The 25,735-nt window shown below is 43.0% G+C and overlaps 1 protein-coding gene across 1 annotated transcript in view; it reads left to right on the forward strand.

Moving 5' to 3' along the window:
- Positions 1-1,961: 1,961 nt before the first annotated feature.
- Positions 1,962-25,735, forward strand: part of HDAC1 (histone deacetylase 1) — a 28,221-nt gene continuing 4,447 nt past the window's right edge. The window contains exons 1-6 of the mRNA XM_033115498.1: positions 1,962-2,118; positions 7,829-7,941; positions 18,214-18,331; positions 22,511-22,585; positions 24,057-24,195; positions 24,656-24,797. Of these exons, the coding sequence (XP_032971389.1) occupies positions 2,070-2,118; positions 7,829-7,941; positions 18,214-18,331; positions 22,511-22,585; positions 24,057-24,195; positions 24,656-24,797 (636 nt within the window). The 5' untranslated portion in view covers positions 1,962-2,069. The remainder of the gene's footprint in view (positions 2,119-7,828; positions 7,942-18,213; positions 18,332-22,510; positions 22,586-24,056; positions 24,196-24,655; positions 24,798-25,735) is intronic.

Below are 25,735 nucleotides of genomic sequence, written 5' to 3' on the forward strand. Positions count from 1 at the left end.
TAAATCTCCAGATTTCTGTATCTCTTGAAAAACCAGGAAGGTTTGGCTCCCTTGCACTTATCTGTCCTAGAGCTGAGTAGTGATCACCCCGTTTGGATGGGGTATGGGCTCTCCTTTTGCCAGAATACTCTCCACTCTCTCTTGCTCCCAGACAATGAAACTATTAGCAGCTATTTATCATCATGTTCATGTTCTTCTTCTTACAATATAGAGGAAAATGAAATTTTTTTGGCACCCACATTTCCATTAAAAAGTGAGAAAATTGAAGATACCTGAAGATGGCAGTGTGTTTGTGGAAAGATGGGGGAAAGTGAAAAGGAATTCAATTGAAGAGAGTGAAAAAGAATTCAATTAAAAAATATGCAAACAAAGCGCCTGAATCAAACTAATATAAACAATGTAAATATAATATATATCCAGTCATTTACATCACCTGCCTGATCTCTGTTGGCATTTGAGTGTGTGATGTCCTGCATTTTATAAAATGCTGCCACACCCACAACCTCCTTTGGAAACTGTGCAGCCATAGAGTCTGTCAACTTGTTTTCTTATCCTCTCCATTTTACAAAGAGGGAAATGGAGGCCCAGAAAGTTTCCTAGCTAGGAAGCAGCAACACAAAATTGGGAATAGAGTTTATTCCCTGGCCTTTTGTTATTTCTTTAATAGAACTGCCCAGTATTAGATCTCTTATTACCTTCATTATTAATGGCCCAATACAATTCCCAACTGAGGAACCCAATTGTCCAAGCACTCTTTAAATGTAAAGAAGCATATTGTATATTATTGACTATAGGACCATGAGTGAGTAACTTACTTGGCCCATAGTAAGCACTCACTAAATATTAGTGTTATTTTAATGGCCCATCACAGTGTTTTTCAGCCTTTCAGCTTTCAATACTGACCAGTTGATGACTGATCTAGTGCAGTGGTCTCAAGTGTAGGGTGAGGGGCAATTTATACTTCCTCTAACCCCTCCCCTCCTTGCCCTGGAGACTTGCAATGTCTGGAGACAATTTTGGTTGTCACATCTTGGGGTGAGGGTGCCAGTGGCATCTAACGAGTAGAGGCCAAGAATGCGGTTAAACATCCTATGGTGCACAGGACAGTCCCCTACAATAAATAATTATCCAGCCCAAAATGTTAATAGTTCCAATAGCTAGAGAAACCCTGCTCCAGGTTCAGGGGACCATCAGTTTTCTCCTAGCTAAAAGCACTCCTCAGTCCTCTTGGGCATCTGCATCAGGGAGGTAGGCTTGGAGAAAGAGACTAGGTTCTGCCACGTTGTTACAGTGTCCCTGATGTATAATAGGCATTCAAAATATATGTACAATTGAAAATTGAATTTAGAGGAAAAACTAATAAAAAACAAGAAAAAGAAAACAATTGAATTTAATTACTAATTGTGTGAGTCTGAGCAAGTCACAAAGGTCTCAACTTCAATATCTTTATCTATAAAATGGGGATAAAAAGGCCTCCTCCAAAACTGTTGTGAGGAATAATTGAGATAATCTGCACAGTACTTGGCCCACAGCACTTTTATTTCGTTTGTCAGTTTAATTCTCTTTCCTCCAAATCTGAGTTATAATCCACGTTCAGCCCTTTCACTAGCTGAGTGACCTTGTGCAAGTCACTTCCCCCCTGTAGACCTCAGTGGATTCTGTGTAAAATTGTACAAAGTTGGCCCCTTATCTCCAAGCACGCCTCCAACACCGAAATGGGACTGTGAAGTTTACAGACCTGCTTTCTTCCCCCGGGACTAATGGTACGGTCCCCGGGCAGCTCCCCCACCCCCCTGTCGCGGACCTTGGTACAGGCCCAGGGGGCCCTGGGCTGCCTCTCCGGGCTCCTCCGGGCTGCCCTTGCCCCCTGCCGAGTTCCGGGCCGTCCCTGCGTAAGCTGATTGGCTGGAGCGGTGCCCGGGCTGCGCGGCTATAGGTGAGCCCGGGAGGGGACGGGCGGGGCGGGCTGGAGGCCCGCCCCCTCCCCCCTGGGTCGGACGCTGAGCAGAGCTGCGGGCGGGAGGCCGGACGGACCGACGGACGGACGGGAGGGACGGGAGGCGAGCAAGATGGCGCAGACTCAGGGCACCAAGAGGAAAGTCTGTTACTACTACGACGGTGAGCACCGTCCTCGCAGCGGGGGCGGGGCCTGGCCGGGCCGGATCCGGGAGCGGGAGGCTGGGAGAGACAGGCGTTGGGGCAAGGCTGAGAGAGGAGGCTGAGAGGAAGACGAGGCTGAGAGAGGAGGCTGAAGGGAAAGGAGGTCCGGGCTGAGGGAGGAGGTTGGGAGGAAGGAGGCCGAGACTGAGGGAGGAGGCTCAGGATGGAAGTCTGGGCTGAGGAATGAGGTCGGGACAGAGGAAGGAGGTCGAGACTGAGGGAAGAGGCTCAGAGGAAAGGAGATCAAGGCTGAGGAAGGAAGCTGAGAGAAGGAGGTCGGACCTGAGGGAAGAGGCTCAGAGGAATGGAAAGGAGGTCGAGACTGAGGGAAGAGGCTGAGGTCTCCCGAGAGAGTCGCCTGAGGTGATCTTGGTGGGGAATTCGGAAGACGTCTGATGAGGAGACTTTGAGGGGACTCCTGGAGGGGAGGCTGAGGCCAAGGGCCGGAGGCAGAATCCGAGGGAGGGGTGCAAGGGTATGTGTTCCTGCTGAGTGTACAAAGGCTTTTCACTGCCCCTTTCCTTCCTCATCCTTTTTGGGGAGAGTCCTTCAGGAATCACCAACTAATCGGCACCACTGCCCCTCCCCCAGCCCCTGAGCAGGGCCTGCAGTTGCTGCTGGGCAAGGGGGTCCCTCGGGTTGGAAGCTAAAGGATGCGAGCTGTTAAAACAGACTTTTTCATGTCACCACACTCTCTGGAGACCTCATTCTGCACTAGGTAGCATTGAGCTGCTGGTGGCCATGGAGTTGATCGAGTCACTTCCCATCTTCAGCTCCGTCTGGAGAGGAAGATAGACAGTGACAGAGAACTGCTCTCTGTTATCTTGCTGGGATAAAGGAACTTTCAGAGTGTTACCGGGGCACAGGAGAAGAGGCACCCAGCCCAGTGTGAGGAGTCAGGGAAGGAGGTGCCATCTCAGTTGGGATCTGAAGAACAGGGGTTATTAGCCTGGCACAGGGCAGGCAAAGATGACAGCAGTTTAGAGGGGAGAGAGGGGACAGCTGCTTTGAAGAGCATCAGGGATGTGTCCATAGGGCCGAAGCGCAGATTTGAGGGCAGAGTGTAGAAGTGAGGGAACAGGGGTGAGGGAAAGGTTGCTGGTGATGAGGCTGGAGAAGGCATTAGGGACTAGGTCACGAAGGGCCGGGCGTACTGTCCTAAGGAAGTTGGACTTTATGCTGAGGGCACTTGTGAATCATAGACGCTTTATGCAGGTTAGTGACATCATCAGATTTCTACCTTAGAACTCTCGCTCTAGGACAGAAATTAAATTCATGAAGGTTGGGGTAAGGAAGAAGGCAAGGATCCCAAGTTTCTGGTTTGGGCAGTTTGATGCCGAGTGGAGGAGATCATGTCCGTTGATAACTTTTTTTTTCTTCAAGAAATACTTGTTGAGATGTCTGGGGGACATCCAACTAGATCGTGTTCAGTAGGCAGTTAGCCGTTCTGGTCTGCAGTTCAGAAGATAGAAATGAGGAGATTTTTGATAGACGTCAGCATACATAGTTGTCAGATGGGAATTTTAGTTACAAAAGAGGATGCCATCACCCAAGAAGTTATACAGGGTGAACGGAAGAGGATCCAGGGTGGAATTCTAAGGAAGTGGAAAAGTCTAATGTCCTTCGTGCTCTGTACTTCCCCGGCCATAGCACTTGTCACTGTGTATTGTAATTACCCATTTACTTTTTTATACTTACAGATGGTAAATGCCTTAGGGAAAGGAACAATGTCTAGTCTACCTCTATATGCTCTTCCCCCAGAACAGTGCTTAACTCATAGTTGGCTCTCAGTAAATGCTTGCTGATTAAATGAATAAAAAGATACAGAGGAATAGCCAGAGATGTAAGTGAACCAGAAAGTGTTGGGTTACAGTAGCCAAAAGAGGGAGGGACAAGTGTTGGCAAGAACTGTTTCCCGTGCTAGGTTTGGAACTGAAGCTAGATTGCTGTAGCGTGAGGAATGAATGGATGGGTGAAGAGGAGACATCAGGCTGGACCCTTTTTAATGAAACTTGTCCAGGGCAGAGAGAGGGTTGCTGATAAAGGAGAGATGTAATGGTTGAGAGTTGAGCATATTCAAATTCTTAGGGAAAATAGCCAGAGAGGAAAGGTTGGAGATACAGGAGAGGGGCTAGTCATGATGGAGGTTCCTAAAAAGACCAGGTGAGATGGACACCAGAGCACAGGTAGGGACACTAGCCTTCAAGAGGAAGTTCCTTCTTGGTGAGAAGGTAAGTGGCAAGAAAAAGTTCAAATGTAGGTAAGTTTGGTGGGGAGAGTCGAGGGAGTTTTCAAGATGAAGTTGGGGAATATTCCTTTTCCTGAGGGCAGTTGGTAGAGCAGGAATCTTGAAGAGAGTTAGCTGTTAAATAGCTGTTGTGAAAGAAGGTGCTAGGAAAATAAATTTGGAAGGATTGCTGGGCAGTAGTGAAGACACGTTTGAGGCTGGATCCTTTGACTTTGTAACCGTATCAGTTTGCACAGTTTTGTGACCTCTACATTCTCAGTTTAAAAAGAAGAAAAGAAGGGACCCAGTGTTCAGAGAAGGGAGACTTCTTACTTTTTTTTTTTTAATAATTTCTATATATATAATTTTATTGGGGAATATTGGGGAGCAGTGTGTTTCTCCAGGGCCCATCAGCTCCAAGTCATTGTCCTTCAATCTAGTGGTGGAGGGTGCAGCTCAGCTCCAAGTCCAGTTGTCGTTTCCAGTCTTTAGTTGCCCGGGGCGCAGCCCATCATCCATCCCATGGGGGAATTGAACCGGCAACCCTGCTGTTCAGAGTTTGCGCTCTAACCAGCTGAGCCATCTGGCCGCAGACTTCTTACTTTTAAGAAACAGTTTTGCAGTGAGGTCACTAACTTGGGACTCAAATTTGGCTCTGCCACTCAGAAGCTTTGCAGTACTGGGCAAGTCACTTCACCTTTCTAGGCCTCAGGTCACTTTTCTGTGAAACTGAAAAACTATGAGAACAGTGGGAAAAGCTCATCTAAAGTGTAAAAGTAGTATCTGAATTAAAAGGATTATTTCTTTTAAACTCTCTCAGCAACTCAATTCAAAACTGTTAAGAAGGTGTTTCTGGGCACCACCCTCAGGTACTCCCTTAGCCGTCTAGATAAGGTATCTTAGTTCCTCAAGTCTAAGCCTTGGCTGGATCCAGGCTTGATAGGCAAGGGAGTTGCTAGGGATCAAGGCCCCTGCCAGGAACTTGCGTAAGTAGGAACCCAATTATATAACATGATAATGGTCATGTGGCTCCTGACTGCCTACACAGGGGGTCTGCAGCTGGGTGTCTCAGCCAGTGCCTTGAGAACCTCTTCTACCCATCCCCATGGCAGATAAGGTTGTCTGAGGGGCCCTGGGAACTTTTCTGCCTCCCTTCCCGACTACTGCATTTCAAAGTCTGTGTCTGTATGGGACTAGGATCCCTACTGAACGCCACTATGTGCTATATTCTGGCTGAGAGCACAGTCGCTGCCCTCAGGGGCCTCACTAAGATTAAGAGAAGAGGATGAAAGGACATTAGGTAAAAACTAAGGAAATCTGAATAAAGTATGGACTTATAGTTAAATATATCAATATTGGTTCATTAGTTATAACAAGTACTTATTTTACTAATGGAAAATTTTAATAATGGGGCAACTGGGTATGGGTATCTGAGAACTCTCTGTTCTAGCTTTGCAATTTTTCTGTAAATCTAAAATTGTTCTAAAAATAAATTATTTTAAAAGAGAGACAGAAGAGGATGAGATCCTTAACAGCCAACTGTTTAGAAGTTTCCTATTGTCCCGGGCCCTGTCTATGACAAAGAAAATTAGAATGTGGCTTGGATGCTGTTGGTGGCATTCCCCACAGTGCACTGCTCCCTGGAATGAAGCCTGTTTCTGGCGCCAATCACAATGCATAAGAGGTTGGGACCTTTTTTTCCACGGGTGCTGAAAGATCTGCCTCATCCTGACGGACTCCTAAGGAGAGATCTTTGGGTGTGCAGTTCACTAGATTTTGGAATATTCTTCCAGGAACTTTCTACCAGGTAGACTCACAGAGCGCTCTACATTAAATACAAACTGAAGTAGGTACCTGGGAAACCCATGTAGCTTTTAGCATGCTGGATTGGAGTCAGAAGAGTTGACTCCCCATCACTCATTAGCTGTGCGACCTTGAGCAGTCACTTAACTTCTCTGAGCCTCAGTTCGATTCTTTGAATCTTTATTGCGCCTCTGTGACGTACAGGGCGTATTTTTCCTTGCCTTGAAGGAGCACCCAGTCTTGTAGATATAAATAAATATGTCAATAATTCAAATACAAAACAAAATGAATTAAGTGCTATATACAAATTGCACACAGAGGAAAAGACCATTTATTCTGATCAGGAATAGTGTGGAGCTTGAGCTGGGCTTTGTAGTATGAGGATCATCAGAGAAGGAAGGACATTCCAGGTCAAAGGAACAGTCTGAATAAAGAAGGTGAATGCCGTGTTCAGGATGCTAGTGTGTTTAGAGCAGAAATTGGCAAACTTTCTGTAAAGGACCAGACAGTAAATATTTTATGTTTTATTTTTTTATTTTTTTAAAGGAGAGCACCGCTCACAGTGGCCCATGCAGGGATCGAACCAGCAACCTTGGTGTTATTAGCACCATGCTCTAACCAACTGGGCTAACCAGCCACTCCCAGATAGTAAATATTTCAGACTTTGCGTGCCCTGTGGGTAGTTCTCCGTGGCAACTATTTAACTATTCAACTCAGCCATTATAGTGTGAAAGCAGCCATAGGCCGTATATAAACTAATGGAAATGGCTCTGTGCCAGTAAAATTTTATTTACAAAAAACAGTCAGCTAATTGTATTGGACCCAAGGGCCTGTAGTAGTAGTTTGCACACTCCCAGTCTGGAGTAGAAAGAGTGTTGTGGGGGAGGGTTGTGGTGGTAGAGAGCAGGAGATGAAGTTGGAAAGGTAGATTTAAAAAGTCCTTGAATGCCAGATTACTGAAATTCTTTATTCTTTATCCTGTAGAAGATGGGGAGCCATTTAGGATTTTTGAGCAGGGAGGTGATGTTATCAAAGCTGTGTAGTAGGGAAATAACTGGTGACAGTATGGCAGATAGTTTGAATTGAAGAGAGAGGGACCAGTTAAAAGGCTTTTGCAAGGGCTGATAAGAGTTTAGTTTTCTTACCTATAAAATTGGAATAAAACTCGCTGTTGTGACTATTTTATAAGATTATTGTGAGGATCCAGTAATAAAATGAGTGCGAATGTGTTTTGACACCATAAAGTGTCACAGTGTACAAGAGGTGAACTGTGGCTTATAATAATTCTGAATATTAACGATTATTTTTTTGTTGTGGGAGTGAATTCCTTGTAATTACGGCGAAACACCTCACTGGTTGCTGTTCCCCGGTCGCTTTGGAATGAACCCCTCACACTCTCTAGTACTGCCTGTGAGTTCCAGGAGAAGAAACTGGGCTAGACTGACATTCATAAGTGCTCACCTCACCAGCATTCCCTACTTTTTTTGGGGGTGGGGGTTACCCTTCCACAAGGTGAGTGAGAATCTTAAGAGATTAGAATGAACAAGAGAGTTTGCCTAGGAGTTGGTTGTAAAAATTCCTGGGTTCTCCTGGGAGTGTGTGTCTGTGTCACTGAAACTACCACTCTTTCTTCTTCAGGGGATGTTGGAAATTACTATTATGGACAAGGCCACCCAATGAAGCCTCACCGAATCCGCATGACTCACAATTTGCTACTTAACTACGGTCTCTACCGAAAAATGGAAATCTATGTGAGTTGCTTGGAACACCGCCCTCCCGCCCCCCAATCTCATCAGCTCTGGTCATTCAGTATTTTATTTTTCTAACTATTCATTCATTAGACATGTATTGAGCGGCTGTTATGTGGCGGACACCACTGTAGATGATAGAGATTCTGTTTTTAAGGAGTTCACTCTAGTGCTAGAGACTGACATGTACACAAATTAATTACACTACAGTGTGTAAGTACAACGATTTACAAATGTACAAGATGCAGAGATGAGGAGTGAAGGAGGAAAGGAGCTTTGGGATGTTTCCTGGAGGTGATATCTGAGCAGAATTTTAATGATGGAAAAGAATTTAGCCTGGAGTTTAGGAGGGCACTGTCATTCTCGGCCAAGGGAAGAACATACACAAAAGGGCAGAGAGGTAAGAACAATATGGTACATTTGGGGAAAATATAAGTAGTTCAGTGTGCTGCATTGCTGTATTGTAAAGTGCACAGATGTGAGTGAGGGGAGCTAAAGCTGGAGGGGGCAGCAAGGGTTGGATGTGCTGTGCTAAACAACTCCGATGGGCCAGGGACAACAAATCCAATGCCTGAAAAAAAAGAGTGATTGGGTCTGTTGAACTAGCACCAAGTCTCTGGTTACTAGAGAGTATAGACTATCTTCATCTCTTAACTGCTGATCTTTGCCCCATATTCCAGTTTTTAAAGAGAAGCTAGAAATCCAGATTATTATGTAAAATCTCCCATGTTTAAAATGTTAACCCATGTATATATTTTTTAAACCTGTACAAACAAAAACACATCAGTACATCTGTGGACCAAATTTGGTCCAAAGGTTCCCAATTTGAACCTCTTCTGGAGGCAGTGAAGAACAAGTGAAGGATTTTGAATGAAAGAGAGAGAAACAGGCATGTGTTTTAAAAGCATGGAGGCCAGTTAGGCTGTTGCAGGGTCCCAATGAGAAAATAAAGAGGATCTGGGGGCCCATGTTGCCTTGTGGTTCCAGTATAAGAGTCTGTTGTTGAAGTCTGCGGACAGCTTAAGTAACCTAGCAACAACAATACCTTCCTCACCATTTCAGAGACTGAAAGGAGATGAATCTTCCTTCCCAGATGGCCGTGTCATGTCTCTAGAGCCTGTGGAGGCAGCTGGGGAAGCAAGAGGGAGAGTAGACAGACCTTGGAACCAGAGAGGTTTTTCAGATATGAAAGGCAGCTGGGAATGAAAACCATAAAAGGTAGCAAGGTTTTCAGGGACTCTAGAGCAGACTAGCATTTAGATAAAGATACCTGAATGTGAAATAGTAAGCACTAATCCCTTCCGGAGTTGCCCAGTGCACATCTATAGCAGGCTAACCTGGCCCCCACTTGCCTTCTTCCCTGCCTTTCCCCCTCAGCCCTCCAAGGCAGCCAGATCAGCTTCTGCCTCTTTCTCCCACATCCTGACTGGCAGGATTATTTACTCTGCCCAGTTATACCTCACTCATCTTCAAGCGTCATCTCAAGCCCTATTTCTTTCATTCACCATACTTTTGTTGAGTATTTGCCATACCCCAGAGACTATATTAACCTCCATGAGATATATTGAGATAATAAAAAATGGATTCTATCTCCAAGTCAGAGGACAAATAAACTAACATTTATTGATGATTGCTAGGTGCCAGGCCACAGCTACCTGTTATTTCTTTCATGCTTATAATAACCCCAACTTATAGATGAGAAAACAAGCTCAGAGAGAATAATTAACATGCCTACAGTCACATAGCTATTAACAGATGAGCTAAGACTTGAACCCCTATCTCTCTGATTCTAGAGTCTGTCTCTGTCCATCTGTTCTTTTTGTCCTTCCTAAACAACCTCTTAGCAAGAAGTCTAGAGGTAGATGGTCTAAGGATTTCTTTGTTTTGTTTTGTTTTTTGGCTGTGTTATCAGGGATCCAGGCTTATTCTGTCCTGCTCAGCCATCCTTAACTTTTGTGATTTCATCCTCATGTTTTTTGCCTTGAAGTCACATGATGGCCGTCTCAGTTCCAAGTATCATGTCTTCATACAACAGACTCCAAAGAGGACGGGAACAGGGTCAGAATGGATCACTCTCCACTGTCCCCACCCCATACTCCCTTTTTTATTAAAAAGGAAAACGCTTTCCAGAAGTTTCCCAACAGATTTCCCATTAAATCTCATTGGGTCATTTGCCATCTTGAGACCATTCACCAGCAATTGGCTTAGACTCTCCACATTTGATCCCTGGGGCTGGGTACATTAACACCCAACCAGTCGAGATCTGTTACCAAGAAAGAAGGGAGAGAATGGCTCTTTAGGAAGCAATCAATAAGGAAATAATAATACCTTATTGGAAATGACATCATGTGTGGTATTCTGATTATAAACTTAAAGCAAAACCCTAGTATAATCTCCGTCCAGCATCTCTAGACCTTGTTCTGTTTAATGTGATCCTTTTCCTTCTCTGGACCTACATTTTCACTGAGTGTGAATCTTTGGTCCTATTCCCCCAACAGTGTTTCTCGGCATTCATCCCTTCTATCCCCTCCTTTCTCTGGGCTGAGATCCTAGCATTCCTTTCCCAAAGCACAGATAGCCATTTTAGTATCTGTCCTGAAATTGATGGTTTTTGACAGTGAGCCCAGAGGGACACTCCTTAGATTTCTCATAGAAGTTGCTGTATTATTTCTGTCTCTATACCTGAAGGAGACATGTTGAAATCTTTTTCACACAATTTGATCCTCTTTGGTCCCTCCCCCAATTCTGTCTCCACACAGATCTAATTAATCTCTCCCAGAATCAACATCCCACTTTTCATCCAGGCACATTCCTATTTATATAATCAAAAACCCTGCTCTCTTCTTTGCCTTGGATGCTAATTTTGTATATTCCCAGGCTTCTTATTCATTGCCTTCTGTTCTTTTGTTCTTTTTTTAAAAAATGTTTTTATAAAACATTGAGTAGATATGAAAGGATTTTTATAAAATATATGTAAGGTATAAAGAATCACATTGCAATTAATACCACCCGATTTAAGAAAAGGAACATTTCCGTGACTGCTAAAGCCCCTGTATGTACTTCCCTAACCCTGTCTTCTTCCCCAGAGTTAACCTCTGCCCTGAATTTGGGGTTTATTATTACCTTGCTTTACTTTACAATTTTACCAGTGTGTGTTTTACGTGTTTTAGTTTTACATGTTTGTTACATAAATGGAGCCATATAGTATTTATGTGACTTGCCCTTTTTGCTTAACATGTTTCTGAGAGGCATATATGTTGATGCATGTAACTATTTATTTTCACTGTATTTCTTTGAAAGAATATGCTACAATTTGTTTTATTATTGGTGGGCATTTGGTTTGTTTCTAGTTTGGAGCTGTTACAAACACTGCTACTGTGAACATTCTTAAACATGCTTCTTGGTGCACGTATGCTGGAGTTTCACTGGGGATATAGTAGGAATAGAATTGCTGGGTCAGGACATGTGCATATCATCACCCTTATATTAGATAATGCCAAAATGGTTTCCAGTTGCCAGCAATGTAGAGTTATTGCAGTTGCTCCAAGTCCTTTGTCAACCCTTGATTTTGTCAGATTTAAATTGTTTGGCCAGTTTAGGTAGTAATGAAATGGTATCTTGCTGTTGTTTTACTTTGTATTTCCCTGGTTACTAGTGAGGTTGAGGATCTTTTTGTTTGTTTATTGGCCATTCAGGTTTCCTTGTTGGAGTTCCTATTCAAGCTTTTTGCCCATTTTTCTATGCGATTGTCTGTTTTTCGTTTTTAATTGGACCTCAGATACACAGAATAGGGTCAGTCATTATACTTGGCAGATAAGCATCAAAAGAAGGTCCATGGGGCCGGCCGGTGGCTCAGGCGGTTAGAGCTCCATGCTCCTAACTCCGAAGGCTGCCGGTTCGATTCCCACATGGGCCAGTGGGCTCTCAACCACAAGGTTGCCGGTTCAACTCCTCCAGTCCTGCAAGGGATGGTGGGCAGCGCCCCCTGTGCAACTAAGATTGAACATGGCACCTTGAGCTGAGCTGCCGCTGAGCTCCTGGATGGCACAGTTGGTTGGAGCGCATCCTCTCAACCACAAGGTTGCTGGTTTGACTCCCGCAAGGGATGGTGGGCTGCGCCCCCTGCAACTAGAAATGGCAACTGGACCTGGAGCTGAGCTGTGCCCTCCACAACTAAGACTGAAAGGTCAACAACTTGAAGCTGAACGGCACCCTCCACAAACTAAAATTAAAAGGACAACAACTTGACTTGTAAAGTACACACTGTTCCCCAATAAAAGTCTTGTTCCCCTTCCCCAATAAAATCTTAAAAAAAAAAACAAAGAAGGTCCATGCTTGGCCTTCTTTTTAGAAAATTGATTTCTTTGTTTATTTAATAATTTATTTACTTAAATATTTTAATAATGCAGTGAACATCCATATTCCTACAACCAAAGTCCTCTTCTAAATTTTGTGTTTATCTTTTTAAAAAATATGGTTATTTGTATATGCGCTTATTCATTTACTTGTTTTTGAATTTTTAAAAAATGATATCATGCTATGTGTAGTCTTCTGGGACTTTTATCCAGAAGAATATTAGTAATATCTACTGTGTTGAATATAGCTATAATTCTTTCATTTTTCTCTGCTGAATATTTTCTCACGTTAGTATACTGCAGTTCTTCCATGTTCTTAATTTATATCTAGTTTTTTAATGTTAAGAACAGTGCTACTGGACATATTCTTGTACATGTCTTTTAGTGCATATATGTAAACATTTCTTTAGGCTATTTCCCTAAGAGTAAAATTGCTCGAGTGTAGGATCTGTGAATGTTAAACACCAAGTTGCTTGTCCGTGTGGTTGAATGAGTTTTACTCTCACTGGCACAATGTATAAGAAATACCTTGATTCACCTCCTCTCCTACACTTGGAATGAGACTTTAAATTTTGACAATCAAATGGGTATAAAACAGTATAGTATGTAATTGTGGTCTTGATTTGCATTTCACTAATGATCAGTGAAACTGAGCATCTCTTCCGATGTTTATTAGCCATTTGTATGTCCTCTACTGTGAAATGTCTTTTAATTTCTTTCGCCCATTTTCCTCTTGGGTTGTTTGGCTTTCTTTTTCTTACCAATTTGTAGTAGTTCTTTATATATTCTCGTATGGTAGTCCTCCCTTATCCGTGGTATATACTAGATCTAGAATTGATTCTTTAATATGCTTTGAAATAAGAATCCACTGAATTTTTCCCCCATGTTGCCCCAGCTGACTTATTGAAAAGTCTATTGTTTCCCCTCTAATCTAAGTGCCACCACTTTTACATATGAAATGTCCACATTTATTCATTCATTCTACGTATACTTACTAAAGACCAACTTTGTGCCAGAAACCATGTGTGGGTCTGTTTCTGGGCTCTATGTTCTGTTGACTTGGTCTGTTTTATTGACCCAGATGCTAGTACCAGTCTTTTTAGTAAGTCTTGATATCTTGTAGCACAAGCCCGCCTACTTTGTTGTTCTTTAAAAAAAAAAAAAGTGACTTGCTGTTTACCTTTTGTACGTCTATATTAATTTAAGAATTAACTCATCAAATGCTACACACAAATCTCGGATTTTGGTTGAAATTTCATTGACTCTATATATATCATCTTAGGGGAAAATTGATATTTTGAGAATATGAAGCCTTTGAATTCATGAACATGGTATATCTATTTATGTAGGTCTTTTTTTTCTTCTTAACTTTCTATTTTTTTTTAAGTGTGTTTTTTCTAGGACCTATCAGCTCCACCTCATGTAGTTGTTTCAATCTAGTTGTGGAGGGCGCAGCTCACAGTGGCCCATGGGGGGATCGAACCCGCAACCTTGTTGTTAAGGGCACTACTCTCTAACCAACTGAGCTAACTGGCCGCCCCTATTGAGGTCTTTTTAAAGGTCTCATATAAAGGCTTCCTTTAACTTCTTTATTGTGAAGTGTAACACATGTACAGAAATGTGTTATATGTGTTATAAAAGAAATGTGCAGTTTAACAAATTGATATAAAATAAACATACATGTAAACACCAACCCTGCCTTGCCAGGTGCTGCAGGGACTTGCGGTCTGGGCTGTGGGTGGGGGTTGGGGGTTGAGCTGGGCATGTAAGCTGGGGAGACTGGGGGTGGTAGGCAGGTGCAGGCCCCTCCCCCATCAAATAAAATTAAAACAAAAAACCACCAACCGGTTCAAGAAACAGAACCTTGCCAGTACCTCAGAAACCTAATATTGCTTCCTGATCACAGCTTCTCTCCCCCAAGATGTCCCCAGAATCCTGACTTTTCTGTTAATTGCTTCCTTGCTCTTCATCATAATTTAACTACCTAAATATGCATCCCTAAACAATAGAGTTTAATTTTGCTGAACTTTATAGAAATTGAATTATGTAATATGCAGTTTTTGTGTGTAACTTGTTCATCGTCATTGCCGTGTAGTGTTTTGTTGTAGAATATACCACAGTTTATCCATTCCACTGTTGATGGGCAGTTGAGATTTTGCCTATCAACATAAAGTTTTATATTTTCTCCATAAAGATAATATACATCTTTTGTTAGATTTATTTCCAGGTACTTCATTTTTTAATGCTATCATAAATTGTGTCTTTTTAAAATCTTATTTTTTTAATTGTTTACTGGTATATAAAAATGCAGTGCAGTTGTTTTTTTTTATTTAAATATGTATCCAAAGCCTCTGTAGATCTGATTCTGCTATTTGTTGTTTGTATGGGCTCTCACACCTGGTGCTGTTTCCTTGTGTGTTTTGTGATTTTTGACTGTGAGGTCATGTTTCTTGGAACATTATGGTCTCGGATGAAGATGGATTCTTAGGGCAAGTTTGCTTTTACTTTGTAAAAGAGGCAGCTTTTGAGATGGTCTTTGTCCTTCAGAGATTTGGAATAGGGATGAATTTCAAATTGTAGGAGGAGCATGATCGTTGACGATGTGGTGGAAAGCTCTATGGGTCTTATTGAGGGAGAGCTGTTTGTCTGGAGCATAATATTTATGGAAGAGAGCAGGGGGAGTTAGATTGGAAAAGGAACCTTGCAAAGTTCCAGTGATTACCGTGTCAGAATTTAGAATCTTTTCTCTTGTAATTATAGAGTTATTGAATGTTTTAGATCAGGGCATTGACTTTTTAAGATTTTTGTGACACCTTTAGAAAGATGATTGGAAGAGGATATAAATAGGACCAATTAGGAGGCCAAAATTAATCCAAAGGAGAGTTAATTTATGGCAACAGATATGTACTGAGCACCTACTAAGTGCCGGCACCATGCTAATTGCTTAGAATAAAGACAGACCTGCTCCTGGCCTCCCAGAGTGGACCAAACAAACGCAAGTTATATTGCAGTTTGAATGTGATGATAGAGGGAAGTAAGGGTTCTCAGGGAAGCACTTGAGAAAGTTACTTAACCGAGACTCTAGGGGTCAAGGACAGCACTCTGGGGGAATTAATTTTTCAATTGCAACCTAAGGTTGAGTAGAGGGAGTGAAGAGAACAGTAATGTAGGCCATAGCATGTGCAAAGTTCCGAAGATGAGAGAGAATTCCCTTGGAGAATAGCAAGTAAAATTGTGCTTGCAGAATGGTACAACCAATGCATGAGATCAAGTCAGCCCCTCATATGTTTTATTTAGCTCAAAAAGTACTTTTAAGAACTTTGTTAGTGGCCAACCTTTGACAAAATAAGATTTAACCCAGAAGACTGACAATTGGGCCCAAATTCCTTTATGGCAGTAATCAGCTAGGCTGCCCTCTCAGCTTACTAGTTTTTTTGTTTGTTTTAAGCACCAAGTTAGCTAAACTGCCTGGCCTTTTTAAGTGCTTTGAATTTGGTGTTTCCTGGGCTAGAACATAAAATATTTAGAGGGATTCTAGACAGGTGAGCAGGGACCAGATTATTTTGGTTTCCCAAGCTATAATAGGTTAAAGAGTTCGGGCTTGATCTTGTGAGTAATGAAGCATTTTTAGAAGAGCATGACGTGATTCATTTTGAATTTTAGACAGATTACTATGGCTGTAGGATTTGAGAATAGATTCACAATTGTTAAGTGATACCAGTTAGGAAATTGATGCCACAATCCAAGCCAAAAATTTGGTGGCCTGGAGATGGAAGTAGACAGAGTTGACAGATACATTGGCGGTAGTTTCAAGAGAAATTGAATGTGGTAGATGAGGTAAGAGGAGTCCAGGCTTCTGTCTGGAGCAGCTGGATGGATGGTGGCTAGAATAGGAAATCTGGGGAAGAGGAGCATAGGAGAAATAAGGTGGTGGATGCATGCAGTCAGGACTAGGAAGGGATAATGAAAGAGATGGGCAATGGATTGAAGTAGAAGGCAAGAAAGGGGGGAGTTGAGGCCAGCCCGGTGGCTCAGGTGGTTGGAGCTCCATGCTCCTAACTCCGAAGGCTGCTGGTTCGATTCACAGGAGCAAGGGCTCTCAACAACAAAGTTGCCGGTTCAGTTCCTCGACTCCCGCAAGGGATGGTGGGCTCTGCCCCCTGCAACTAAGATTGAACACAGCACGTTGAGCTGAGCTGCCGCTGAGCTCCCAGATGGCTCAGTTGATTGGAGCGCATCCTCTCAACCACAAGGTTGTGGGTTCGACTCCCTCAAGGGATGGTGGGCTGTGCCCCCTGCAGCTAACAATGGCAACTGGATGTGGAGCTGAGCGTGCTCTCCATGACTAAGACTGAAAGGACAACAACTTGACTTGGAAAAAATCCTGGAAGTACACACTGTTCCCCTTCCCCAATAAAATCTTTAAAAAAAAGAGAGAGAGAAAGGGTGGAGTTAAAGTTGACACAGGTTTTCAGCCTGAGTGGATGATGGCATCATTCACAAAAAATAGTAAAAGAGAAGTTCTGGAAGTAAAATTGAATTGGAAGTGCCTCTAGGATTTGTGGGTGGAGCTGGCTGGGAAGCTGTTGGAATTGTGAATCTGGAGCTCAGAATAGAGATTAAGATGGAGAGTTTGGGCACTCATTGCTCTAGAAGGGAAACAGTGGAGCTCTGGCGGCATTGCCAAGAGAGTAAAGGGCTTAGGATAATTAAAAACCCAAACTTAGTATTTGGAGCCAAGTCTAGCTTCTTTCACTATGGGTGTGGTTTTTTGTTTGTTTGTTTTTATAAAACAGTATCCACCTTTCAGTCTTATATTTTTTATCATATTAAGTGAGAATTAAATGAGAGTCAAATAGTATCAGGAGCCAGACCTCTGGGTTTCCTATTCCACTTACTAGCTGTATAACCTTAGGCAAATCACTTCTCTACTACAGTTTCCTTACTGCAAAGTGAGGAAAATAATAATATGAACTTGAAAAGGTTGTTGTAAGGATCACATATAAAACAGTGACTGGCACAGAGTAAACACTCAGTGTTAGCTATATATTGAAAATGCTTTATACTATAAAAGTAGAGAAGATAATTTTTTTAAATTCTATTTATTTATTTATTTTATGGAGGGCACAGCTCATAGTGGCCCTTGTGGGAATCAAACCGGCAACCTTGGTGTTATCAGTACCACGCTCTAACCAACTGAGCTAACCGGCCACCCCGAGAAGAGAATTTTTAAAAAGAGACGGAGGAATCAGAATGTTGGGATATATACCTGAAACTAATGTAAAATAATATTGAATGCCAGCTGTAATTGAAAAGAAAAATAAAATGATGGACAACAACAAAAGAAATTCAAGATTCGAAAATAAAATTTAAGTGGAAAACTTTTTTAAAAATGTTGGAATAACTAGGAAATTACCATGTCATATTTTAGTGGGGAGGATATCATCAGAATTGTTGGTGTGATGATGATTTATAAAGGAATTCCCATCTATTGCAGTTAGACACCCCTTTTTCTTGAGCTGTTGGAGCCATTATATACTGTTATATTTAATTTTAAAAAGAGGTAATAATTTGTAAACTGCTTCACAATTTACAAAGACATTTAACAGTCTCATTCAGTTATCAAATTCCCTGGCTCCTGGTATTATTTAGTAAATGAAGAAATTGAGGCTCAAGAGAGGGACTTGTCTAAGCAACAGAGCTTGCCTGAGTTGCAGTCTGGATCTTCTTCTGAGTCTCCTTTGATAATCTTGTTTGTCTAATTAGATTGTAAGTTTCTTGAGGCTTGAATCTAATCAGTAATTTCTTTGTGTTTTTCACATCACCTAGCTCAGTGCTGGACAGATATAAGTGTTCAAACTAGATTGAGTGAAGACCAGCAGTAGTCAGTAACATGCCCTTTCTCCCCTCTGCCCTCTAGCGCCCTCACAAAGCCAATGCTGAGGAGATGACCAAGTACCACAGTGATGACTACATTAAATTCTTGCGCTCCATCCGCCCAGATAACATGTCCGAGTACAGCAAGCAGATGCAGAGATGTAAGTACATTCTGTTCCCTCCCTGCTCTCACGCTCCCAGTTGGATCTCACTTTCAGTTGGAGAGGCCCACCCTGCTTTCCTTTGTACCTTCTGTTCAACTGACACCTGATTTCCCTTGCCTCCCAAAGGGGCCAGAGTGCTTCTTTTTTCAGAGTGTTTCTTGATTGTAAGGAATAGAAATTGAACTTTGTCCAATTAGATTCACAATATTTTGCTAAGAAAACTGTAGTTGTCATAATGGAAGAAGCAGTGACCTGGGAGGGGGAGACAGGAGATACAGGTCCCAGCTCTGACTCTTAACTGACCGGAGAAGTCACTTCCTCTCAGAGTTTTCCTTTGTAAAATGGACTGGATATCATCCCATACAACTGTCACTGCTCTCACTTTGTGAATATTAATTGAGACGAATTTAGCAGCCATTTAGGACAGACTCTAGATGATGTAATCTTTGAGTTGAGATGATTCGACCCCTACCCCTTGAGACTTGAAACTCAGAACAGGTCCTATCTCAGAAGCAACACTCATTTTGTAGGAATTGTGGGGACTATTTTAGCTGTGGGGAAAAATATGTTCAATTTGGGAAGAACTATTACACCTGACTTCTCCCTTGTGTTATTTTAGAAATTCTCTTTTAGCACCTAAGATCTCTTACAATAACAGCATTGTCCAGAAGTTTTGATTATTTTATGATGGCTTATTTTGAAATGTCAGGAAATCTGTGGCATTGTTTGTTGCCACTGCCACAATGTAGTCTGATCCCAAGGCAGAAAGTTATTTATTAGTTACAATAATTGTGCAGGTGATGATTACAGAACCACAGAGACCTTTTTTGAAGCATTAGGCTTCACAGCTCCAGGACCTGCTGCCCCTTCTAAGTGAAGTATTTGCTCTGTGAGTTAGCAGGGTCTTATTTCCTTCCAAGGAGAGACAAATTCATTCCTTTCTCTAGATGGCTTTAGGGGTTTCCATTACCTATTTAGGCCAGTAATCAGGCTCCACTGTCAGCAGAGAGGGCTCTTATTAGAGAAGCCACTTTGTGTTGAGGCAAGAAAATGAGCTTTAATGTCTTGGTTTGAATCCCTTAGCTCTGCCACTTAGCTATGTGCTCTTGAGTAAGTTTCCTAGCCTCTCTGAGCCTTGTTTTCTCTTCTTTAAAAAGAAGACAATAGGGGGCGGCCAGATGGCTTAGTTGGCTCAATTGGTTAGAGCATGAGCTCTCAACAACAAGGTCGCCAGTTCAATTCCCATATGGGATCGTGGTCTGCACCCACTGCAACTAAGATTGTAAACGGCCACTGGACTTGGAGCTGAGCTGCGCCCTCCACAACTAGATTGAAGGACTACGACTTGGAGCTGATGGGCCCCGGAGAAACACACTGTTCCCCAATATTCCCCCATAAAATTAAAAAAAAAAAAAAATAGTAATAGTGCCTGTCTCATAGTGGAGGTTGAGAGGGATAAGTGAGGTAATGTATTCAAAGCACCGACTGTCAATGAATAGTAGCTTTTGCTAGTGTGACTTCCATTATTTTCAAACCTGTCAAGTCAGACAAAGTACTAGGCCCTCAGGAGGGCACAGGTTTGGCTCTGACTCCAGTTTGCTCCAGTTTTCCTGAAACCAAGCATTCTAAACTTAAGCATTCAGAAATTAGGTCTGGGAATTCTCATTGAAGATGAGGGTAGAAAGGATGAGGCCAGACAACAACAGGGATGTAAGAACTGAGCTCTTTTTAAATATTTACCAACACCTGACATAGGAAATTATACCTGAAATACCTGCAATAAGACCAAGTAAGTCAGGTTTCCTTGCTTTTGGCTAGACTGTAATAAATGCTTCGTGGTCACTTTGATACTTTGAGAACTTTGATCAGAGGTTAAAAAACTGAATAAATGCAGTTTTTGGGGGGCAGGTAGTCAATCTGAACATGAGGCTCATGGTGGAAACATGATAAAAGGAATTTATAGTGGTGAAATTCGGAGATATTCTTGTCCATTTGATAGATGTGTAAGTAAAGTGAGACCCAGGAAAGTAAAATGCCTTTCCCAGGGTTACACAGCAAGGTGGCGGTAGAATGGAGAATGGAATTCTAGTCTCCTGATTCTGGAGAATTTTTAAATATGTTGCATATAAAATATTTCAGACACACAAAAGAAGTATAAAAAATAATATAATGAATGTACATGTACTCACTACCAGCCTAAGAAAGAAAGCATTACCAATACAGTGGAAGCTCCCTGGGCACCTCCTGTTGATCACATACCCTTTCTCTCCTACTCCCGCTGCCAACCCATTATCACCACCACCACCCAGGTATACGCATTATCCTGAAGTCAGTGTTTAATCCCACGCATCTTTTTATTGCCTCTCTACCTACATCTGCTCCCCTGTCTCACCCAGTATTGTTCACCTTCAGTCTCAAGCCAGCCAAGAATGATAACAGTATAGTAGGCAGGAAGAGGGGAAACCCTGGATAAGTCCTTCCTACGCTTACAATCAGCCCAAGTGACAGGCTGGTCTTCCCTCCCTCCTCGCCCCCTTCCATCTCTAATCACACAGTTTGTTGAGCTGGGAACAATGAGCTGGCCATTTGAGCCACATGTCAGTTTGGGGCCTGAAGGAAAATATTTTTTTCCTTGTGTCTAAAACACCCATTTCCTCCCATGGAGGCTCCACATCCCTAATGGGAATACATGCAAAACTTCCGAATCCCAGGCAGGCCAAACTCACTGAAGGAGGAAGCAGCCTGAGGGGGAAATGGGTTGCCAGTGGATAAATAGCCTGGTCCCAGGGACCAAAGTTCTTATTGACACAGCCTCCCAGTATTTATCCAGGAAGCTGGGGAGAGAGCTTCCCACTGCGCACCCCCTTTTGCAGGCCACACTTCCTCAGAGCACTTGTCTTGGCAAGGCACGAGATCAGGGCCCCCACCAAATTTAGGGCAATGCCAGAATTGGTACCTTTTGTGCTTATTGCAAACCTTGAGTTTCAGCTGTGTCTCAAGAGGTCACCAAAATCCAAGCTGGGCTTTCCTATGCTCTTCGTCCTAGGGCCCCTCCTCCTTATACTCTAATTTGGGAACCCCTGTTGGTAACAGTGGGTGCAGTGGGAAGAATGGGGCAAGAGAATAAGGCTCTAGCCCCACCTTGCCTCTAACTTCCTTTGTATCATTGATGTCTCAGCAGTTTCCTTTTCTGTGGGAGGAGATTTAGAGCCATTAAAGTTCCTCTCTAGCTCTGTGAGTCTATAAACTTCAGGTGTGCTTCCTTTCCGGTCTTTTTCATTTCATTTGCATTATGGTTTGCATGTGTTTCATCATTATGTGTTAGTTTGTACTTTTACCCCTTTAGGCCTGAAATAAATTTATTCCAGTTGTGGCTTGTAGGTGTAGTAGAAAGACAGCTGGACTGTGGGAGTCAAGACAGCTGGACTCTGATTCTAGTTCTGCCGCTGCCTGGTTGTATAACCTTGGGCAAGTTACTTAGCTTCTCTATATCTCTGTTCCTCTGCACAGGGGTTGATATCTGTCTTGTCCAGCTCATGGGGTTGTTAGGAGGATCAAAGGAGAATGTGTCTGTGAAATTACTGGGAAAAGACGGAGTATATTCATAGGTTTTTGGGACAGACAGATCAATACGTGAATACTGCCTCTGCCATTTACTACCAGTTCCCCATTTATACAATAGGACCAAATTCAACCTCAAAAGATTCTGTGAGGATAAATCACCTCAGGTATTGAAAGCATTTAACACAGTATTTGGCACATTGTTAAGCATTCAGTGATAGTTACATAGGTCTCTGTTCTTCACTTCTTTGTCAGCCAGAGTGAGGTCCAGGAATAAACCCAGGCTGGAAGAAGAGGCTAAGTTTTTCTCCCTCAAGGAATGAATCAACATTTTCCAAGTCTTTACTTGCTAAATGCTTCCCCGTATAAGATTTCTGTTAATCTTCTCAACAATGGGGTGAGGTGGATATCATTATCACTTGTTATAGATAATGAGCCAAAGCTCAAAAGAAGTTAAATGACTTGACCCAATTATACAGCCAGTAAGTAGTAGAGGCTGGATTAGAAGCCAGGCCTTCTGAATCTAAATTGTATGTTTTTTCCATCAGCTCATAAATATGTAAACAAAAACTAAAGGAAATTGTGGAAACTAACCTTTCGCTTATGTCTTTCAAGTCAATGTTGGTGAGGACTGTCCGGTATTTGATGGCCTGTTTGAGTTCTGTCAGTTATCCACTGGTGGCTCTGTGGGTAAGGAACATACCTCCCCCTCCTTGAGGGCTGTGCTGGGTTGTACTGGTGAGGTCTGCTTTTTAGGCCGCTATCCCAACAGGGCTGATCTGTGACCATGTGACATGGTCCCGTGGGTTTTCACGTTAGGTCTTTAAAATGTCCTTCTGGTTCAGTCCCAGCCCAGACTCAGTCTCTGACATGGTAGTGACAGGTGTCCTTGATTGTCCTCCCCTACCAAGAGATCTATACACGGGAATTCCCCGCAGACCTCCTGGGGTTGTTGAGATGCTATGAAGAAAAGCAATTTGTGAACTGCATCGTGCTATAAAAATGGGAAGTGTCATCATCTGTGTCTTACAAAACAGCGTGGTAGTTCTCTTTAGAGGTCAGAAATAACACCCCACATATCACCCACTTCCATTAGTAACTTCTAGATTACCTCTAGATTTACTCTAAACCCTTTCTTAAATATTAATTTTCCTGTGATCATTGTTTTCTCCCCTCCCCCTTTCCTCCCACCTCTCAACCTCAGAAAACAAAGTGCACAGCGAAAAAAAATTGCCCACAATCACACTGTCCATAGATAACCATAGTTACCATTTTGGTGTTTGTACATCCATTCTTTTTTCTGTGTGTATATATCTGGACATAACATATATTCATCTATATTTTATAAAACTGTGTTCATTTTATGTACAGAGAGGGAGTTTTGCGCCTACATTTTTTACTTAGTAAATCTTTAAAATTTCTCTATCTGTAGTAGACTGTAGCATGGTTTTTAGTGGCTACATGATTATTCCATGTTATGGATGTACTTTAGTTGATATAATCAGTCCCCTCTTTTTGGATCATTTGGATTGTTTCATGTTTTTATTGCCGTTAAAGTTATACTTTAACAAATGCACGAATAACATGCCACAGCACACTTTAACAAACGCCACGGATGCTTTTGCACACTTGAATGTGTATTTCTCTCTAATTTCTTGGACCTATTTGTACTGTGAGCCTCTATACCTTTGGTATCTTTCGAATTTTTTGACCATGAACCATGGTAAGAAATACATTTATACTTGTAATCCAGGTTGTACATGCGTGCGCGTGCACACACACACACACACACACACACACACTCACATACCCTCTTACACTCTGAAGCCAGTTCACAGAAGAGCAATTACCTTTATTGTTATTCTGATGTTTTTATTCTAGTCTATTTTCATTTAAAAAGATAGATATTAGTCATGACCCACGAAACCAATTTTAAGGTATACAAAGGGGTTACCACCTTCAGTTTGGAAAAGTTTTTTTAGAGTAACCAATGTCTGTTTACTCCCTATTGGAATGGTGGGAGGGAGAGGACTGGCTTGTGAATTGTACGATACAGCTGTTGAATAGTCAGGTCCTACCTCTCACTGGGTTCCCTGGGCTTCTTAGGGGGAGGGGAAGAGTGGCTTGGTAACAGGCTTATGTTCTCTCTTCCCACGCCCAGCAAGTGCTGTGAAACTTAATAAGCAGCAGACGGACATCGCTGTGAACTGGGCTGGGGGCCTGCACCATGCAAAGAAGTCCGAGGCATCTGGCTTCTGTTACGTCAATGATATCGTCTTGGCCATCCTGGAACTGCTAAAGTATGCCTGCCTGGCCTTGTCTCTCGGAGGAGCACCTTAGGCCAGGTTCCCACTTACCTTTCCCCCTGGGCTTGCCTCCCTAGTTTGCTTTTCCTAGCGGTGTGCTGGCTAGGATATGTTCGGTGAGTGTCTCTGGCCGTCCTCTCCTTGACGGGGGTCTTGATTTGATCTGAGCCCACGGCAAGATCAGGGGCAGGCGCTGCTCAGATCCTGCCTCCAGAGTGTCCCTGTGTGGCCGGAGTTGACCCTGGCTGTAGAGTAGGAAGATCGGACTTGGTCGGCTTGGTCAGGCCTCTGGAGACACCCTGCCGCTCTTCCACCTTCCTTCAGCCAGTTTCCACGTCTCTGGTGCTTAGAGATACCTGAGGGAGGCAGCCAGCCCGGTAAGCTGGGACCTGGCGCCCTTGGTGCGTCCCAATCCCAGAGAGCCCCCAGACCCCTGACCCCCTTCTGATCCTAGGTATCACCAGAGAGTGCTGTATATTGACATTGATATTCACCACGGCGATGGCGTGGAAGAGGCCTTCTATACCACAGACCGGGTCATGACTGTGTCCTTTCATAAATATGGAGAGTACTTCCCAGGAACTGGGGACCTACGGGTGAGAACTCCCTTCAGGGGCCAACCAGCTCGCCCTCAGCTGCCAGCTCTAACTCGCCTATCTTATGTCACCAAAAACCATTTCCTGCCTCTCCTGCCATTCAGAACACCATACCCCAGCCTAGGACACTGGCCATAGTCTCCTTTTCTCCCTTATCCTGAGGAAGGGAATGAGGGGACATAAAGGGTTGGGAGGGATGGGGGTCTCCTGACTCCCTGCAATTCCCTCCTGGCCATAGCTGAACTGCATTACTCTATTCACATATCCCTTATGGCTCAGGTTTTCTCCCATGGGCTAGAAGGTGGGACCCTTATGGACCATCTCAGGGGTTCTTAACATTTTTAGGTCACTTCCCCTTTGACCATCTGACTGAAAGCTGTGGACTCTCCCCAGAAAAGTACATGAAATTTTACATCTGATAACAAATACTTAATAGACACTTCCCCTTAGTGAAGTCCATCCATGGACCTCTAAGAATCCTTGGAAACTAGTTCATTGAACGGTTCTATCTGCTATTGCATGAATACAGTGAAACTAGCCACTTTGTTGTGCCAGTAGCCCTTGGGTGAAAAAGTGGCACTAATTCAGTTATTTGGTATGGCAAGCATTAGGATAACTGAGCATTTATAATTTTGAAGAATTCTTCTTCCCCCTTTGCTTCCCCTCAACTCCTCCTTAGAGAAGAGAGGGTTGTGGGTAGAGGAGTGAGCAGTAAAGCTCTCTGGAGAGGAAACGGTTGTTCCGTGGCCCAGCCACCAGCCAGCTCTAACCCAGTCTAAAGGTAGAGGTCTCATGCTCTGGGGTAGGATATTTCATCTCTGGCCCCATAAACAATCCCTCAGTCTGAGTGCAGGCTTAGTGCTGTGTCACATGTGAGCTAGACTTGCCAGTGAGGGAATGGTACTAACCAAGGTATCCCTGCTTGGTCCCTGGCCCAC

Source organism: Rhinolophus ferrumequinum, chromosome 9 (genome assembly GCF_004115265.2).
Source record: "Rhinolophus ferrumequinum isolate MPI-CBG mRhiFer1 chromosome 9, mRhiFer1_v1.p, whole genome shotgun sequence".
NCBI classification, from domain to species: domain Eukaryota; kingdom Metazoa; phylum Chordata; class Mammalia; order Chiroptera; family Rhinolophidae; genus Rhinolophus; species Rhinolophus ferrumequinum.